General features: G+C 47.5%; 1 protein-coding gene across 1 annotated transcript in view; it reads right to left on the bottom strand.

Annotated features, from left to right (window-relative positions):
* Nucleotides 1-3,483: 3,483 nt before the first annotated feature.
* The window catches only part of LOC115462494 (nuclear apoptosis-inducing factor 1-like), a 59,604-nt gene continuing 42,755 nt past the window's right edge, over nucleotides 3,484-20,332 (bottom strand). Inside the window, exon 5 of the mRNA XM_030192492.1 lies at nucleotides 3,484-3,537. Within this exon, the coding sequence (XP_030048352.1) occupies nucleotides 3,484-3,537 (54 nt within the window). The remainder of the gene's footprint in view (nucleotides 3,538-20,332) is intronic.

Here is a 20,332-nt window from a genome sequence, read left to right on the forward strand (position 1 = left end):
TCTCAAAAAGACAGTATAAACAGCTTGTCTCTGACCTGGAGTCCGAGAGTTAAAGTTCTGTCCTTCAGTGTTCAATACAGTTGGGCCTAACTTAGCTATAAAGTCCAAAGTTAAACTTGGCCTACCTTAGTGGAGCTTCTGCAGCTTACACTTCTGTAGTGGAGGTACAGGGTGGAAAACTTCTCTTCTTTCCTCAGGGCCTCCCTATTTTGTCCTGCCAGAGGATTTTTAACTTTCTACTCTCTCTGATCCCCTGACTCGGCAAGTTACCTAAGCTATTCCCTGCCATACATCAGTTTCAGCCTCAGTGAGGGAGTGTCATTCAGGGAACCCTGCCTTTTAACAGCCACTCTCTCACAGGACCCTTTACGAAAATGGAGTAGATTTTTGTCCTTTCCACAACTTAAAAAGCTAAGTTGAGTCAAGTGCAAAGCTTGTGCAATAAATGCAAGGAATCTGCCCAACATATACCCTGCATTTAGTACCCAGGGCAGATACCTACCTCACAGGGAAAAATTAGCCACCTGCAATAGAACTGTGAGGATACCGCTAGGGATTGTTGGTGCCATTTTGACACTTGGAACCAGATGGGGCAGGACCAGAGGGGACCACTCTATACCACTGGACTACCAGGGAGCTCTTGGGGAGTCCTGGGTGCAGTCAGGGCTAGGGGACGGTAAGGTACTGATGTTCGGGGGAGAGGGAGAAGGTCTGTTTGTGGTGGTGGTGGTGGTGGGGTGCTACTATGGGGTGACTGAATGTTGGGAAGGGGGTTACTGTGAGGAGATACAGTGAGGCATGGAGAAGTGACCTAATGGTTAGTGTAGCGGGTTGCAGACCTGCAGAACTGGGTTTGATTCCTGCTGCTGCTTGATGGTCAGCAGTGGGTTGAGATCCTGCTGAGCTAGGTTCAACTCCCTCTGCAGCTCCGTGTGACCCTGGGCAAGTCACTTAACCCTCCACTGCCCCAGGTACAACAGTAGTATAATGTACTACTTAGATTGTGAATCTGCTAGGGCAGTCCCAGAACCTGTAAAACGAAACTGTAAACCGCTTGGATCTAAGTGGTATATAAATACTTGAATAGTAACATAGTAGATGACGGCAGAAAAAGACCTGCACGGTCCACCCAGTCTGCCCAACAAGATAAACTCACATGAGCCATTTTTTGTGTATACCTTACCTTGATTTGTACCTGTCTTTTTCAGGGCACAGACCGTATAAGTCTGCTCAGCACTATCCCCGCCACCCAACCACCAGCCCCGCCTCCCACCACCGGCTCTGGCACAGACCGTATAAGTCTGCTCAGCACTATCCCTGCCTCCCACCACCGGCTCTGGCACAGACCGTATGTCTGCCCAGCACTATCCCTACCTCTTAACCACCAGCCCTGCCTCCCACCACCGGCTCTGGCACAGACCGTATAAGTCTGCCCAGCACTATCTCCACCTCCCAACCACCAGCCCTGCCTCCCACCACCAGCTAAGCTTCTGGATGAATGAATGTTCTATGATGGGTTATGCTGGCAGTTCATTAAGTTTCCATGATCCTTCTAGGAAGTGGAATGTGCACTTGGGCAGAATATATGTTCTTGTTGTTCCTGTGAGTAATAATAAAGTAAGTAGTTGAGACTGTTTATCTGTCAGATGCCAGAAGTAAATTAGCCATGGAAAGTTGCACATTGATTCCACTTCTACTACCACTGAGTTTGGCAGGGGACTGCGCTAAAGATTTTAAGGATTTCAGAAGCCAGTGGCATATGGCATGGAAACAGTTTTGTAAGAACCTGATCTTCAAACACAAGGAAGGCAAAACTGATGAGCACAAAATCTTGGCTGCTTTCAAAAATTACTGCGTCGGAGAAACAAATGCAACTTATGAAAAGTTAATCTTGAATAATATGCTACAAAAAAATCAAAACAATGAATCCTTTGATGGAGATTTAGCAGACATTAAGTGTCTAATAAAGTGATTGTTTGGGAGGTAGGGATAGTGTTGGGCAGACTTATACGGTCTGTGCCAGAGCCGGTGGTGGGAGGCGGGGCTGGTGGTTGGGAGGCGGGGATAGTGCTGGGCAGACTTATACGGTCTGTGCCAGAGCCGGTGGTGGGAGGTGGGGCTGGTGGTTGGGAGGCGGGGATAGTGCTGGGCAGACTTATACGGTCTGTGCCAGAGCCGGTGGTGGGAGGTGGGGCTGGTGGTTGGGAGGCGGGGATAGTGCTGGGCAGACTTATACGGTCTGTGCCAGAGCCAGTGGTGGGAGGCGGGGCTGGTGGTTGGGAGGCGGGGATAGTGCTGGGCAGACTTATACGGTCTGTGCCCTGAAGAGGACAGGTACAAATCAAGGTAAAGTATACACAAAAAGTAGCACATAAGAGTATATCTTGTTGGGCAGACTGGATGGACCGTGCAGGTCTTTTTCTGCCGTCAGCTACTATGTTACTTTGTGATGCAAGTATGAAGATTTAGAGGATTTACTACTATTACTATTTAACATTTTCTAAAGCGCTACTAGGGTTACACAGCGTTGTACAATTAACAAAGAAGGATAGTCCCTGCTCAAAGGAGCTTACAATCTACTGGACAACATGTGAAGTCAGCTTACAATCAAATGGACAGTATGTGCGGACAGACAAATTGGGGCAGTCTAGATTCCTGGGTAGAGGTGAAATGGTTAGGTGCCGAAGGTGACATTGAAGAGATGGGCTTTGAGCAAGGATTTGAAGATGGGCAGGGAGGGGGCATGGCATATGGGCTGAGGAAGTTTATTCCAAGCATAAGGAGAGGCAAGGCAGAAAGTGCAGAGCCTGGAGTTGGCGATGGTGGAGAAGGGAACAGAGAGGAGGGATTCGGGTAGGAGCGTACGGGGAGATAGGGGTAGAGAGGTAGTGAGGGGCTGTAGATCATACATGATAGAATTGTTATTGGTATCAAGGGATGACGCTACGTGGTGGAACCTCTTCCAGATGAAAAGGTGAACCCTGAATGATGCTACCGCAATGTGCTATGTGAACGAGCTTGCCTCTAGGTACGTGAAGGACATGACTGGCGAAGAAAATGTTCAGTAGTTGCCCCAGCCCAAGTCAGAGCACCAGCAGCTGCAACTTTGCTGAGATTTCGGGTGGTTTGAAGCCAGCTAGAAAAAGCATATAACATAGTAAGTGACGACAGATAAAAGATGTAAAGAGAGGTGACAAGACCTTTTCCAGATATATTGGAGAAAGGAGAAAAGATAGGAATGGAATTGCAAGACTAAAAGATGATGAGAATGGCTATATGGAGAGTGATGAAGATAAAAGCGAACGTGCTAAACAATGTGGTCCCTCTTCACAAAAGTGGAGACAAGGAAGAAGTGGGAAACTATAGACCGGTAAGTCTCACGTCGGTGGTAGGCATATGCTACTACTGTAACGGCGGCCATGATGCAGAGAAGGAAACATGCCCTGCATATGGAAAATTCTGCAAGCTCTGCATAAAAGAGAATCACTTGGCCAGTGCATACAGAAGCCAGCTGATAACAATGATGATAGAGAATGCCTTAAGAAGAGGTAAAAACAAAACACTGAGAAAGTTATACACACACTTGCAGGCTATAGAAAAGACGGCCAAAGAAGCAGAAGCGTAGCCAGGTTAAAGGTGCGGGGGAGCAGACTGCCAACGGTACCGGTGCGTATTTCAAATGCGACAGATCACATCAAAAATAGGCGCCAGTGCCATCGGAAGTCCATCTGGGGAAGCGGCTGCTTCCCTGGCGACCCGCCTAGCTACACCTCTGCAACTAAGCTCTCGGATTGAGATATTGCTGATGGCCACATAACTTCCAGAACAGCCCCAGCACTGCCTGGACAGTGCCACAGTAGAGAAAAGGAGATATTCAGCTGCTTTGCTCAGTTCCCAACCTGCTCAGCATGCTTTAATTAGGCAGGAGCTTCTCCTAGACCATTGAACACCTTAAACTGAACATGTCCAAGACCGAGCTCCTCGTTTTTCCTCCTAAACCCACTTCTCCTCTTCCTCCACTCTCTATCTCAGTTGATAACATCCTCATCTTCCCCGTCCCATCTGCCCGCAACCTCGGAGTCATCTTCGACTCCTCCCTCTCCTTCTCTGCGCATATCCAACAGACTGCCAAGACCTGTCGCTTCTTCCTCTTCAACATCAGCAAAATTCACCCTTTCCTCTCTGAGCACACCACCAGAACTCTCGTCCACGCTCTCATTACCACTCGCCTCGATTACTGCAACTTACTCCTCACCGGCCTCCCACTCAGCCATCTATCCCCCCTTCAATCCGTTCAGAACGCTGCCGCACATCTTATATTCCGCCAGAACCGATATACTCATATCACCCCTCTCCTCAAATCACTTCATTGGCTTCCGATCAGATATCGCATACAATTCAAGCTCCTCCTCCTTACCTACAAATGCACTCGGTCTGCGGCTCCTCACTACCTCTCCACCCTCATCTCCCCCTATGTTCCCGCCCGTAACCTCCGCTCACAGGACAAAGCCCTTCTCTCAGTACCCTTCTCCACCACTGCCAACTCCAGGCTCCGCTCATTCTGCTTTGCCTCACCCTATGCCTGGAACAGTCTTCCTTTACCCATACGCCATGCCCCCTCCCTACCCATCTTCAAATCTCTGCTTAAAACTCACCTCTTCAATGCTGCCTTCAGCGCCTAACCGCTTGAGAAATATAGAATGCCCCAATCTATCCACCCTATCAGATTAACTGTTCACTCGTCCTCTAGATTGTTCACTTGTCTTTAGATTGTTCTCTTGTCTTTTAGATTGTAAGCTCTTTGAGCAGGGACTGTCCTTCTATGTTTAAATTGTACAGCGCTGCGTAACCCTAGTAGCGCTTTAGAAATGTTAGTAGTAGTAGTTAGTAGTGAGTACAGGGCCCTTTATTCTTTCAATCCAGAATGACTTCTAAAAAAGAAAAGAAAAAATACAGATAAAGGAGCTATGTTCTTATTAGATGAAATTTTGAGAAACATTCAGGTTTCATAATAGAATCCAGTTCATGCAAGACCTGCTCTCACACAGGCTTACCTGGAGCTTTGATTTCCACTCACCCTCTCTCCTAGGCACAAACTTGAGTTTATTAGCCAAAGGAAGATAGTCAAACTGTTTCGATAACCTGTGTACAAACCAAAGAATCCCAGGAGGTTGGAGAACATCTCACACGAGCAGGTTATTGCTTATATGAGGATTCATCATAACCATGGGATATAATACCATCAGCACAGCGTGTGAATTTCTAAGACAGATCATAAAACCTCATTGGTACCTGACCAGCATATACAATCTGCTACAATGATCAAAGGAGTCTGCATTGTCCAAGCTCTATAAGGATTCTCTGAGACTTGTTCATGCATTTTCATGTAGGTTGAAAAACGGGCTTGTAGTGGTGTTGCACAGCAGATCAGAAAGTTCAATGGAGGATTGCCAGTGCTTTTCCAAAGCCCAAGTGAATGAAATTATGCTCCTCTGATTAGCATTCTTAGAACTTATTGAGGAATGAATTAAGAAAGTCATAGAAAAAGGTACAAAGGGGGCAATTCTATAAGGGGCACGTGGAGGGGCATAATTGAACGGGGCGCCCAAGTTTTCCTGGGGCTGTCCTCGCAGGAGAGCTCTGTAAAGGGGCTGGGAAACCCATATTATCGAAACAAGATGGGCGTCCATCTTTTGTTTCGATAATACAGTCGGGGACGCCCAAATCTCAACATTTAGGTCGACCTTAGAGATGGTCGACGTAAATGTTGAGATGGTCGACCTTAGAGATGGCCGTCCCCGGTTTTCGGCGATAATGGAAACCGAGGACGCCGATCTCAAAAACGACCAAATCCAACTCATTTGGTCATGGGAGGAGCCAGCATTTGTAGTGCACTGGTCCCCCTGACATGCTAGGAAACCAACCGGGCACCCTAGGGGGCACTGCAGTGGACTAACTGATGCACTAACTGAATGGAAAAAGCCCTTCCCTTACCGATCCCTTAGCGATTTGGAAAGGAACAGGCATGCATGAAGGAAATCACATGCAAATGAGCTGCTCACTGTTAGCTCATTTGCACACGATTTCCTTCCTAAGAAGGGGAAGCCAGTGCAGAGTAGCCAAGCATTATGCGTGGCTGCTCTGCGCATGCCAAAAACGGTTTCATACATGCAGACAAGCTGCGTGTATAATAGCCGTCTACAACCTTAAAAAACACAAGTCCGGGTGAAAACGTCCAAGTGCTTGTCAGGGATGTCTTTTTTTTTTTTTAGTATGGGTGAAGGATGTCCAAGTGTTAGGCGCCTTCGCTATGCCTCCATCCCTGCGACGGGAAGTTGAAGACATCCAAAATGTGGATGTTTCTGTAAGAAGGACATCCATGCCTTTGCTATGCCTCTAACACCCCCTTTATTTATTTATTTATTTGGATTTTGGATCACAAGTGGCAGCAGTGGGATTTGAATTGGCCACCTCTGGATTGCAAGACCAGTGCTCTAACCACTAGGCCACTCCTCCACTCCACTCCATTTCACTCCCTTGAAATTTGGCCGTCCTTGGGGGGTGGGGGGCAGTTCAGGATGTCCAAAATGTTTGAAAGAAGGACGGCCATGCCTTTGCTATTCCTCCGCCGACACACACACACCTCCCCCCCCCCCCCCAGGGACCTGCATACTGCTGCGATGGACCCGAGTATGACATTTGAGTCCGGCAAAAAAGTTTTTAAAGCTTTTTTCAGGGTGGGAGGGGGTTATTCACCACTGGGGGAGTTATGGGAGGTCATCCCCGATTCCCTCCGGTGGTCATCTGGTCAGTTCGGGCATCTTTTTGAGGTAGTCATAACAAAAAATGGACCAAGTAAAGTTGGCCAAGTGCTCATCAGGGACACCCTTCTGTTTTCCATTATCACTTGAGGACGCCCATCTGTTAGGCATGCCCCAGTCCCGCCTTCACTACGCCTCCGACACGCCCCCGGGAACTTTGGTTGTCCCCGCGACGGGAAGCAGTTTGGGGACGCCCAAAATCGGCTTTCGATTATGCCGATTTGGGCGACCCTGAGAGAAGGACGCCCATCTCCCAATTTGTGTCGAAAGATGGGCGCCCTTCTCTTTCGAAAATAAGCCTGCTAATGTTAGGTGCCAAAATGATACTTGCTAAGCAATAATTGAATAATGGCATCGGCATCCACTTACAGCATGGAGTATATCATTAGCAGGTGTGAGTTCCTAAATGTGGCACTTTAGCATGTAAATGTGGGACATCTCTAGGGAGTCAAAGATCTCCTTTGACCCATTTTTCTTATTGGTTACCACCATTTACTCACATCTGGAAGCTGATAAAAAATCCTCTCATCTAGAGATCTGTCTTTTCCATCTGAACATCCCTAGAAGCACTAAGTTGCCCAATTAAGAAGTTAGATGGATATCACATTCCATTAAGCCCATTTTGTTTTTCATTCCTACCTCTGGTCTCCTCTTTCTTTCCTGTCTCTTGATCTCTTTGGTGCACGCCCAGATTTACTCTGTGCTTTCTTCTACAAGGGGGGGGGGGGGTCTCTAAATGCATGAGTGTCCTATAATATTATACAGGGGCCTCTCTCAGAGCTACACGATGAAATAGATGTTTCCGATCTGAAAAAGTAAGGAATAATTGAGGGGGAGGGTTTTTCTCATCAGTGAAGACTATGTGAACCCCCCCCCCCTCCCCCCCGTTTAGGAGAGAAAGGGAGCATTAAAATTGACATGGCCTACTGTACTAGCAGCAGAAGCACTGAAAAGTAACAGATGAGAATTAGGGTAAAGGTGACAGCAAAGGTCAACCATGCAGATTGCTGGAGTTCACTTTAAGGAAAGGTACACTAATAATTGTCATTTGCATTTAAGGATAATTATCTGCAAAAGTTGGTGGAGGTGACAGGAATGTGTTAGGAGGTCAATGAAAACTGCTCAGCACAATTAACCAGTTGTGATGATAGATCAAATTATGTGGAAGCTCTTTTCAAAATGGATCATATTATACAATTCATATCATGGTCCTAAATCAAAGATGACATATGGAAGGTAATTCTATGAATAGACAGGCTTTGGCTCTACACCTTGCCCACACTCCGCCAATGTGTATGTCCACCTTCAAACTCTGCTCTGCTCTGTTGCATTTAAGCACCGCCTGAAACACTTCTCATACTGTAGAGGGACCAAAGGATTCAAGGGGAACACATTCATTATTGTCACAAAACAGAATATGAAACTGCACGGGCCAAGGTGAGGCAAAGGAAACCCCCTAGAGGTTTTGGCTGTTTTCTCAGTAACTGGCCTAGTGGTTAGGGTGGTGGACTTTGGTCCTGAGGAACTGAGTTTGATTCCCACTTCAGGCACAGGCAGCTCCTTGTGACTCTGGGCAAGTCACTTAACCCTCCATTGCCCCATGTAAGCCGCATTGAGCCTGCCATGAGTGGGAAAGCGCGGGGTACAAATGTAACAAAAATAAAATAGATACTATTGGAGATTCTACAATCATGGAATGTTGCTATTCCACTAGCAACATTCCAAGTGGAAGGCTGCGCAGGCTTCTGTTTCTGTGAGTCTGACATCCTGCACATACGTGCAAGAAGTCAGACTCGCAAAAGGCTGCGCGGCCACATTGGTGATCTGCAAGGGCCGACTTCTACATGGAATGTTGCTAGTGGAATAGCAACATTCCATGTAGAATCTCAAATAGCAGCAACAGTGGAGGAGTGGTTAGGGTGGTGGACTTTGGTCCTGAGGAATTGAGTTCGATTCCCACTTCAGGCACAGGCAGCAACTTGTGACTCTGGGCAAGTCACTTAACCCTCTATTGCCCCATGTAAGCCACATTGAGCCTGCCATGAGTGGGAAAGCGCAGAGTACAAATGTAACAAAAATAAAATAGATACTATTGGAGATTCTACATGGAATGTTGCTATTCCACTAGCAACATTCCATGTAGAAGGCTGCACAGGCTTCTGTTTCTGTGAGTCTGACGTCCTGCACGTATGTGCAGGACGGCAGACTCACAGAAGCAGAAGCCTGCATGGCCACATTGGTGATCTGCAAGGGCCGACATCTACATGGAATGCTGCTAGTGGAGGAGTAGCCTAGTGGTTAGGGTGGTGGACTTTGGTCCTGGGGAAATGAGTTCAATTCCCACTTCAGGCACAGGCAGCTCCTTGTGATTCTGGGCAAGTCACTTAACCCTCTGTTGCCCCATGTAAGCCACATTGAGCCTGCCATGAGTGGGAAAGCGCAGAGTACAAATGTAACAAAACAAATTTGAAATTTTACAGCATTATTTGTTGTTGCTATCTGCGTTTACCCAGTTATTTTCACGCGTTCAAAAATGTTTGCACAGTAAAACTACCATTATTTGAAACAAAATGGGGTACCGGCTTACTGTTAATGATGTAACATAGTAACATAGTAGATGACGGCAGAAAAAGACCTGCACGGTCCATCCAGTCTGCCCAACAAGATAACTCATATTTGCTGCTTTTTGTGTATACCCTACTTTGATTTGTACCTGTGCTCTTCAGGGCACAGACCGTATAAGTCTGCCCCGCACTATCCCCGCCTCCCAACCACCAGCCCCACCTCCCAACCACCGGCTCTGGCACAGGCACAGACCGTATAAGTCTGCCCAGCACTATCCTCACCTCCCCAGCCCTGCCTCCCAACCCCGGCTCTGGCACAGACTGTACAAGTCTGTCCAGCACTATCCCCGCCTCCCAACCACCAGCCCCGCCTCCCAACCACCGGCTCTGGCACAGACTGTACAAGTCTGTCCAGCACTATCCCCGCCTCCCAACCACCAGTCCCGCTTCCCACCACCGGCTCTGGCACAGACCGTACAAGTCTGTCCAGCCCTATCCCCGCCTCCCAACCTCCAGCCCCGCCTCCCGATCTTGACTAAGCTCCTGAGGATCCATTCTTAGTACTTCTTAGCCAGGATCAGGTGACCCTCAGGGGGAGGAATGCTGGCTTCGGCCTAACCCCTGGTAAGCCTTTTCTTGGTTGAGAGGTGCCCAGCTCTCCCACCGGTTGCCTTCTCAGGTGCCGTGGAGGACTTGCAGCTCATCTGCATATCCTCGGAGCCTTCGCCAGAGTGACTCCCAGGTCCGTTCCGATCCACTCGGGGCCTCTGCTCAAGGTGCCGCGCGCCTAACGGCGCGCGAAAACTTTCCTTCTAATAAGTTCTGGGAGAAGAGGATATTTCTCTGGTAAGTGAACAAATTTTGCTTGTGCTTTCGGAACTTGAAGATTGGGGTTTAAAGGAGGAACTGTAAGTTAGTGATAGGCTGATATCCTTAATACTTTAGCAAGTTTTAAATTACGGAAAAACTCAAAAAACACTAAGATGGAGTCAGCAGTCCAGCAGCGAGAGGGGTGCTATCCAGTCTTTTGCATTGAGTGTCACATGTATGATTATCTCCCAATTGGTGAGGTGTCATATGTGTGTGCCCGATGCAAAGAGCTCCTAGCTCTCAGAGAACGTGTCCGTTCCCTTGAGGCTAGAGTAGCAGACTTGATGGAGCTGAGGGAGACAGAGAGGTACATAGAGGAGACCTACAGGGATGTTGTAGAGAAGTCCCACCTCCAGTCAGGTAGCCCCTGTGCTACCTTGGAGGAGGGAGGTCTCCTAGAAGGAGAGCATCACCCTGGTGAAGTAGGAAGTACTCCTGTAGCCAGGACCTGCCCACCAGGGGATGTATTATCCTTTCGCACCGAGGATACATCTCCAAATGTTGCCCGGGAGGGAAAGGTTAGGACAGCTGTTGTACTTGGTGATTCGATCATTAGGCATATAGATAGCTGGGTGGCTGGTGGACGTGAGGATCGCCTGGTGACTTGCCTGCCTGGTGCGAAGGTGGCGGACCTCACGTGTCACCTAGATAGGATTCTAGATAGTGCTGGGGAGGAGTCCGCTGTCTTGGTACATGTGGGTACCAATGACATAGGAAAATGTGGGAGAGAGGTTCTGGAAGCAAAATTTAGGCTCTTAGGTAGAAAGCTGAAATCCAGATCCTCCAGGGTAGCATTTTCTGAAATGCTACCTGTGCCACGCGCAGGGCCCAAGAGACAGGCAGAGCTCCAGAGTCTCAATGCGTGGATGAGACGATGGTGCAGGGAGGAGGGCTTTAGATTTGTTAGGAACTGGGCAACATTCTGGGGAAGGGGGAGCCTATTCCGAAAGGATGGGCTCCATCTTAACCAGAGTGGGACCAGGCTGCTGGCATCGGCGTTTAAGAAGGAGATAGAGCAGCTTTTAAACTAGAAATGGGGGGAAGGCCGACAGTCGCTCAAAAGAGCATGGTTCGGGATAAGGTATCTTTCAAAGATATCACCATAACAGGGAAGATAGAGTATCCTGATAGTGAGGTTGCAAAAGAGATTGTAGTAGATCGGGTATCTTTAAATAACAATAAAAATCAGACAAAAGATTGCCAATTAATACTGTCAAGTACTAAGCATGATGTACTTAGGAACAACAAACATAGTTTGAAATGTCTATATGCGAATGCCAGGAGCCTAAGAAATAAGATGGGGGAGTTAGAATATATTGCACTAAATGAAAAATTAGATATAATAGGCATCTCTGAGACCTGGTGGAAGGAGGATAACCAGTGGGACACTGTCATACCGGGGTACAAATTATATCGTAGTGATAGGGTGAATCGGATTGGTGGAGGGGTAGCATTGTATATTAACGAGAGCCTTGAATCAAATAGATTGAAAATTCTGCAGGAAGCAAAACACTCCTTGGAATCACTGTGGATTGAAATTCCATGTGCAAAGGGGAAAAGGATAGTGATAGGAGTGTACTACCGTCCGCCTGGCCAGGACGAACAGACGGATGCGGAAATGTTAAAGGAAATCAGGGACGCAAACAAACTGGGCAACACAATAATAATGGGGGATTTCAATTACCCGCATATAGACTGGGGTAATGTAACATCTGTACACGCAAGGGACATAAGATTTCTTGATGAAATCAAGGACAGCTTCATGGAACAGCTAGTTCAGGAGCCGACAAGAGAAGGAAAAATACTAGACTTAGTCCTTAGTGGTGCTCATGATCTAGTGCAGGGGGTAACGATACGAGGGCCGCTTGATAACAGTGATCATAATATGATCGGTTTTGATATTGGCATTGAAGGAAGAGTACGCTAGCGTTTAACTATAGAAAAGGTGATTACGACAAAATGAGAAAAATGGCGAAAAAAAGACTGAAAGGAGCAGCTCGCAGAGTAAAAAACTTGCATCAGGCGTGGATGCTGTTTAAAAACACCATCCTGGAGGTTCAGGACAAATATATTCCACGTATTAGAAAAAAGGGAAAAAAGACTAAACGTCAGCCGGCGTGGCTAAACAGTAAGATAAAGGAAATCATTAGAGCCAAAAAACAATCCTTCAGAAAGTGGAGAAGAGAACCAACTGAAAGTAACAGGATAGATCATAAGGAATGCCAAGCCAAATGCAAAGCGGAGATAAGGAGGGCAAAAAAGGACTTTGAGAAGAAATTAGCGTTGGAAGCAAAAATACATAGTAAAAACTTTTTTAGATACATTAAAAGCAGGAAACCGGCCAAAGAGTCGGTTGGGCCGCTGGACGAAAATGGTGTTAAAGGGGCGATCAAGGAGGACAAAGCCGTAGCGGAGAAATTAAATGAATTCTTTGCTTCGGTCTTCACCGAGGAGGATTTGGGGGGGACACCGGTGCCGGAAAGAATATTTGAAGCGGGGGAGTCGGAGAAACTAAACAAATTCTCTGTAACCTTGGAGGATGTAATGGGTCAGTTCAGCAAGCTGAAGAGTAGTAAATCACCGGGACCTGATGGTATTCATCCCAGAGTATTAATAGAACTAAAAAATGAACTTGCGGAGCTACTGTTAGAAATATGCAATCTGTCCCTAAAATCGAGTGTAATACCGGAAGACTGGAGGGTAGCCAATGTTACTCCGATTTTTAAGAAAGGTTCCAGAGGAGATCCGGGAAATTATAGACCGGTGAGTCTGACGTCGGTGCCGGGCAAGATGGTGGAGGCTATTATTAAGAATAAAATTGCAGAGCATATACAAAAACATGGACTGATGAGACAAAGTCAGCACGGATTTAGTGAAGGGAAGTCTTGCCTCACCAATCTAATGCATTTTTTTGAGGGGGTAAGCAAACATGTGGACAATGGGGAGCCGGTTGATATTGTATATCTGGATTTTCAGAAGGCGTTTGACAAAGTGCCGCACGAAAGACTCCTGAAGAAATTGCAGAGTCATGGAATCGGAGGTAGGGTATTATTATGGATTAAGAACTGGTTGAAAGATAGGAAGCAGAGAGTAGGATTGCGTGGCCAGTATTCTCAGTGGAGGAGGGTAGTTAGTGGGGTCCCGCAGGGGTCTGTGCTGGGTCCGTTGCTTTTTAATGTATTTATAAATGACCTAGAGATGGGAATAACTAGTGAGGTAATTAAATTCGCCGATGACACAAAATTATTCAGGGTCGTCAAGTCGCAGGAGGAATGTGAACGATTACAGGAGGACCTTGCGAGACTGGGAGAATGGGCGTGCAAGTGGCAGATGAAGTTCAATGTTGACAAGTGCAAAGTGATGCATGTGGGTAAGAGGAACCCGAATTATAGCTACGTCTTGCAAGGTTCCGCGTTAGGAGTTACGGATCAAGAAAGGGATCTGGGTGTCGTCGTCGATGATACGCTGAAACCTTCTGCTCAGTGTGCTGCTGCGGCTAGGAAAGCGAATAGAATGTTGGGTGTTATTAAGAAGGGTATGGAGTCCAGGTGTGCGGATGTTATAATGCCGTTGTATCGCTCCATGGTGCGACCGCACCTGGAGTATTGTGTTCAGTACTGGTCTCCGTATCTCAAAAAGATATAGTAGAATTGGAAAAGGTACAGCGAAGGGCGACGAAAATGATAGTGGGGATGGGACGACTTTCCTATGAAGAGAGGCTGAGAAGGCTAGGGCTTTTCAGCTTGGAGAAGAGACGGCTGAGGGGAGATATGATAGAAGTGTATAAAATAATGAGTGGAATGGATCGGGTGGATGTGAAGCGACTGTTCACGCTATCCAAAATACTAGGACTAGAGGGCATGAGTTGAAGCTACAGTGTGGTAAATTTAAAACGAATCGGAGAAAATTTTTCTTCACCCAACGTGTAATTAGACTCTGGAATTCATTGCCGGAGAACGTGGTACGGGCGGTTAGCTTGACGGAGTTTAAAAAGGGGTTAGATAGATTCCTAAAGGACAAGTCCATAGACCGCTATTAAATGGACTGGAAAAATTCCTCATTTTTAGGTATAACTTGTCTGGAATGTTTTTACGTTTGGGGAGCGTGCCAGGTGCCCTTGACCTGGATTGGCCACTGTCGGTGACAGGATGCTGGGCTAGATGGACCTTTGGTCTTTCCCAGTATGGCACTACTTATGTACTTATGTACTTATGTACTTATGAGCTTAGTCAAGATCGGGAGGCGGGGCTGTCACAGTGACATAGACTTTTGCAAACAATAATTTGATTTTGAATAATTTGTATTCGATAACATGATAATTTCTTTTAAAAACATTTTGGATTGGAACACGCAATCACGGGCACAGTGTTGGTAGCGGACAAAATGAGAATCCAGGTTTCGGAGCAAAGGCGATAGTGGCTGCATTTCATCTCAAGCACTGGAAGCTCAGCACTGTGAAGACAATTTGTTGACGTGACTGCGAGATTCTGACACATTGTTAATTGTATTGTTTAAATGACAATGGTTTGACCCAGTATGGCCTACTCTTATGTTCTCTTATGTTATGTTCTTGAATTCGCTAGGTAGTAATGCTAAAATGTCAGCAACATCAGCATAGCAAAAGATAATTAGATGTTGTTTAATAGTAATATGTAAGTATCAATATATATAAATGGCGAGTGTCGTACTCACTCGCAAATGTGCAGTAGAGACTCTCTCTGCCCCGCCCCCGCGTCAATACGTGATGACGAGGGCGGAACAGAGAGGGTCTCTACTGTGCATTTGCGAGGGACACCGCCGTCGCTAATGCTCCCCCTACCCGGAGTCGCCGCCGCCACCCACCTTCCACCCGGCAAAAAAAGTAACCCCCTTCAATTTTTTTTTTGCAGTTTTCTCAGCAAATGCTTGGAATTTCAATGAGAAAACTTTAGGTATTTATTTAGTTATCACTAGCCGTTCAGCACGTAAAAACGGGCTAGTATAGGAGGGGGGGGTGAAAGGCCCCCCACCCCGCCAACGAGTTCGCCGCTGCCGCTCCCCCTCCGAGTTCGCCCCGGAGCCATCACCACCCACCTTCCACCCGGTCGGGCCCTCGCTCCGCTATTGAAACAGCGAGGGCACGCAGCACACAGCTCTACTGCTGAGCTGCCGTCGGCCTTCCTTCTTCTTCTTTGCCTGTGTCCCGCCCTCGACGACGTTACGTCACACGAGGGTGGGACGCAGGCAGAGAAGAAGGAAGGCCACGGCAGCTCAGCAGTAGAGCTGTGTGCTGCGTGCCCTCGCTGTTTCAATAGCGGAGCGATGGCCCGACCGGGTGGAATGTGGGTGGTGACGGCTCCGGGGCGAACTCGGAGGGGGAGCGGCAGCGGCGAACTCGGCGGCAGGGTGGGGGGCCTTTCAAACCCCCCCTCCTATACTAGCCCGTTTTTACGTGCTGAACGGCTAGTGATAACTAAATAAATACCTAAAGTTTTCTCATTGAAATTCCAAGCATTTGCTGAGAAAACTGCAAAAAAAAAATTGAAGGGGGTTACTTTTTTTGCCTCACTCTATAGGTCACATGGAGGGGAATAATCGAAAGGGGACGACCATATCTAAGGACGGGCATCTCTAAGGACGTCCCAGCGAAGGGGCGGGGAAACCGCTATTATCGAAACAAGATGGGCGTCCCATCTTTCGTTTCGATAATACGGTCGGGGACGCCCAAATCTCAACATTTAGGTCGACCTTAGAGATGGTCATCCTTAGAGATGGTCGTCCCCGGTTTTCGGCGAGAATGGAAACCGAGGATGCCCATCTCAGAAACGACCAAATCGAAGGCATTTGGTCGTGGGAGGAGCCAGCATTCGTAGTGCACTGGTCCCCCTCACATGCCAGGACACCAACTGAGCACCCGAGGGGGCACTGCAGTGGGCTTCACAAATTGTTCCCAGGTGCATAGCTCCCTTAAACATGGGTGTTGAGCCCCCCAACCCCCCAACTGTACACCACTACCATAGCCCTTAGGGATGAAGGGGGGCACCTACATGTGGGTACAGTGGGTTACAGGTGGGTTTTGAAGGGCTCACATTTAGCAGCACAAGTGTAACAGGTGGGGGGGATGGGCCTGGGTCTGCCTGCCTGAAGTGCACTGCACCCACTAAAACTGCTCCAGGGACCTGCATAGTGCTGTGATGGATGAGTATGACATTTGAGGCTGGGAAAAAAATTTTTTAACGTTTTTTTAGGGCTGGAGGGGTTTGGTGACAACTGGGGGAGTAAGGGGACGTCATCCCCAATTCCCTCCGGTGGTCATCTAGTCAGTTTGGGCACCTTTTTGAGGCATGGTCGTGAAAAAAATGGACCAAGTAAAGTCGACCAAATGCTCGTCAGGAACGCCCTTCTTTTTTCCATTATCGGCCGAGGACGCCCATCTCTTAAGCACGCCCCATTCCCACCTTCACCACGCCTCCGACACTCCCCCGGGAACTTTGGTCATCCCCACGACAGACTGCAGTTAGGGACGCCCAAAATTGGCTTTCGATTATGCCGATTTGGGTGACCGTGAGAGAAGGACGCCTATCTCCCGATTTGTGTCTGAAGATGGGCGTCCTTCTCTTTCGAAAATGCCCCTGATAAGGTCCCTTTTACTAAGCTGCAGTAAAAGATGCCCTGCGCTAGCCGTTTGTGCCATTCTCCAGGGCACCATCAGCTCTCAATCATCAGCTTTTCAAAAAACCTCCCAATCTTCACTTCACTTATTCTTCACTTAACTTTATAAATTTCAAATTTCTTCCATTTTTTGTAAATGTTTTTTAGTATAAAATTTTAATATACATTCTTTTACTTCAGTTAAATGTCAACTGGGGTGACCCCTGAAGTTATGTAAAAGAATGCATATTAAAACTTCATACTAAATCCTGTGCCGAAGGAATGGATCCTCAGGAGCTTAGTCAAGATTGGGAGGCGGGGCTGGTGGTTGGGAGGCGGGGATAGTGCTGGGCAGACTTACACGGTCTGTGCCAGAGCCGGTGGTGGGAAGCGGGACTGGTGGTTGGGAGGCGGGGATAGTGCTGGGCAGACTTGTACGGTCTGTGCCAGAGCCGGTGGTTGGGAGGCGGGGATAGTGCTGGGCAGACTTACACGGTCTGTGCCAGAGCCAGTGGTGGGAAGCGGGACTGGTGGTTGGGAGGCGGGGATAGTGCTGGGCAGACTTGTACGGTCTGTGCCAGAGCCGGTGGTTGGGAGGCAGGGCTGGTGGTTAGGAGGCGGGGATACTGCTGGGCAGACTTATATGGTCTGTGCCCTGAAGAGCATAGGTACAAATCAAAGTAGGGTATACACAAAAAGTAGCAAATATGAGTTATCTTGTTGGGCAGACTGGATGGACCATGCAGGTCTTTTTCTGCCGTCATCTACTATGTTACTATGTAAAATATAAGAATTTTGAAATTTATAAAGTTAAGTGAAGATTAGGAGGTGTTTTTTTTTTTTTTGAAAAGCCAATTCATTGACAGCTGATGGCGTACATGACAATTAACACCGATTGAGTTCTGAGGCTTTTTTTTCCCCTCCTTTTTTAAAATAAGGTGTATGAGTCACAATTCAATGTCGTAAAGAATTTCTTCACCACTGTTACAGTGGAGTTTATTTGGGATTGTACAGTTATCATATGTGTATACATATATGCGTAAATGGCAATGTTCTGGCTACACAGAAGTTCAGAAATGCATCAATTTAAATTACGAGTTGGTAACTCCGCTGAATTTGCCCCCTACTGTATGTTTTTACTAGCCGTTCAGCCCGTGAAAACGGGCTACTTTTGGAAGGGGGGGGGGGTTTCCGAGCCCCCCCCCCCGGAGTCGCTGCCGCCGCTCCTCCACCTGGCCCGAGCAGCACTGTAAACTTACATCAGCACGCAGCAGCAGGCACATCAGCAAAGCTGCCGTCGGGGCGGGCTTCCTTCTCTGCCTGTGTCCCGCCCTCGTGTGATGTAACGTCAGCGAGGGCGGGACAAAGGCAGAGAAGGAAGCCCGACGGCAGCTTTGCTGATGTGCCTGCTGCTGCATGCTGATGTAAGTTCACAGTGCTCAGGCCAGTTGGATGGGCGGCGGCGACTCCGGGGGAGGGGGAGCGGTTCCGACGTCTGCAGCATGCCAGTAGAGACTTCCTTCTCTGTCCCGCCCCCGTCATCACGTATTGAAGCGGGGGCGGGGCAGAGAGGGAAGTCTCTACTGCGCATTTGCGAGTGAGTACGGTCACTCGCCGTTTATATGTTTGATTTGTTGCATTTAGCAAACTATGTCGAAAAAAAAAAAAGCTTGCAAGTCACGAGTTAGTTACAACCTGTGCGGTTTTGAAACAGAATGTTTTGACTGCTGAATGTGTTTTATGCTAATTGAAGAAAAAAAAAAAACACGTGCATGCACTGGGTACATTTCCTTCTTAATATAGCCTGATTAGGTTATTTGATTCTTCTAGACCTTCTTACTCATTGTGCAACTTCAAAATGCGATGATATGCCCTAGTTTCAATGTCTAAGGTGGAAAAAAATATTTAAACATATTCTAAGGTGCTCGACATAAGCCATTTACTTTTTCTGTTATATATTATTATTATTAGCATTTGTATAGCGCTACCAGACGCAGGCAGCGCTGGATACAAAGAGACAGTCCCTGCTCAAAAGAGCTTACAATCTAAATAATACAGACAGACAAGACAGTTACAGGTGAGGGAAGTAATGGGCGAGAAGGGAGGAAGGGACAAGGGGAGGGCAATTGTGGCTAGGAGCCAAAAGCAGCAGTGAAAAGGTGGGTTTTCAGCATAGATTTGAAAACAGGGTAGAGATGGAGCTAGACGTATAGGTCCAGGAAGTCTATTCCAGGCATAAGGTGCCGCGAGAGAAAAGGAGCGAAGCCTGGAGTTAGCAGTGGAGGAGAAGGGGGACGACAAGAGAGACATGTCTAGTGAGCGGAGTTCACGGGGAGGAATGTAGGGAGAGATGAGAGCGGAGAGGTAATGGGGGGGCTGCAGAGTGGATGCATTTAAAGGTCAGTACGAGAAGTTTAAACTGAATGCGGATAGCGGACAGGGAGCCAGTGAAGTGACTTGAGGAGCAGGCTAGTGTGGGTATAACGATTCTGGCGGAAAACAAGTCGTGCCGCAGAATTTTGGACAGATTGGAGAGGAGAGAGATGGCTGAGCGGAAGACCAGTGAGAAGTAAATTGCAATAGTCCAAGCGAGAGGCGACAAGGGTGTGGATAAGGGTTCAGCAGAAAGTACAGGCACTTCTTGTACAATCCAAGAAAACAAATTTATATGTGTTTTTACATTTCGCTTTGGGAAGATAATGTAACGCTTTCCCCTTGAATCCTCAGGTCCCTCTATAGCATACGTTGTGTTTCTGAAAGTTCGGCTTGCCACGTCTTCTGCTTTTCAAACGCTACGCTGCATTTCAGTTCCATTCCTTTATTTCAAGAAACTGCTCAAACAAGGACAGCTACGTTTTGCATTTCCATTGCACTGGAAATGGATCGATATCAAGACAGGTCCATTCATCTTTTTTAGTCTTTTTACAGGGATGCATAACGTGGCTTGGCATTGTGCATGAGTCTGTGCGTTCATTGGCTGGTACTTTCAGTGCTAATGACGCATGAACATCGAGGACTCAATATTCAGCTGCTGCAGAAATGACCAAAGACAACCAAGTAGCTCTTGTGTATTCAGCCATTCTTAACTGACTAAATGTGTGGCTGAACATCTGAATATATCTGATCGCACACAATTTGTGTGATCAGATTTAGGATAGCTATTTGTGGGAGGACTCAAAAAGGGCGAGTTATTAAACTGGATTAAAATCTGACATTTTACCGCAGCTTAGTGACTCCCACAGTACATGAATAATGCAATTGGCAATCAACCTTACAAACTGCATAACTCTCCCCTGCAGGCCAATGTTACTGCCAGCATTCTTAAATCAGCTGGAATTAACTTCTTCTTGCATGTACATGGGCACGCACCACCCTCATCCAGTTGAGCTGCCCACCTTCTCACACCAGGGGCGTAGCTGCAGGTGGGCCTGGGTGGGTCCAGGCCCA

Source organism: Microcaecilia unicolor, chromosome 1, assembly GCF_901765095.1.
Source record: "Microcaecilia unicolor chromosome 1, aMicUni1.1, whole genome shotgun sequence".
In the NCBI taxonomy this organism is placed as follows: Eukaryota; Metazoa; Chordata; class Amphibia; order Gymnophiona; family Siphonopidae; genus Microcaecilia; species Microcaecilia unicolor.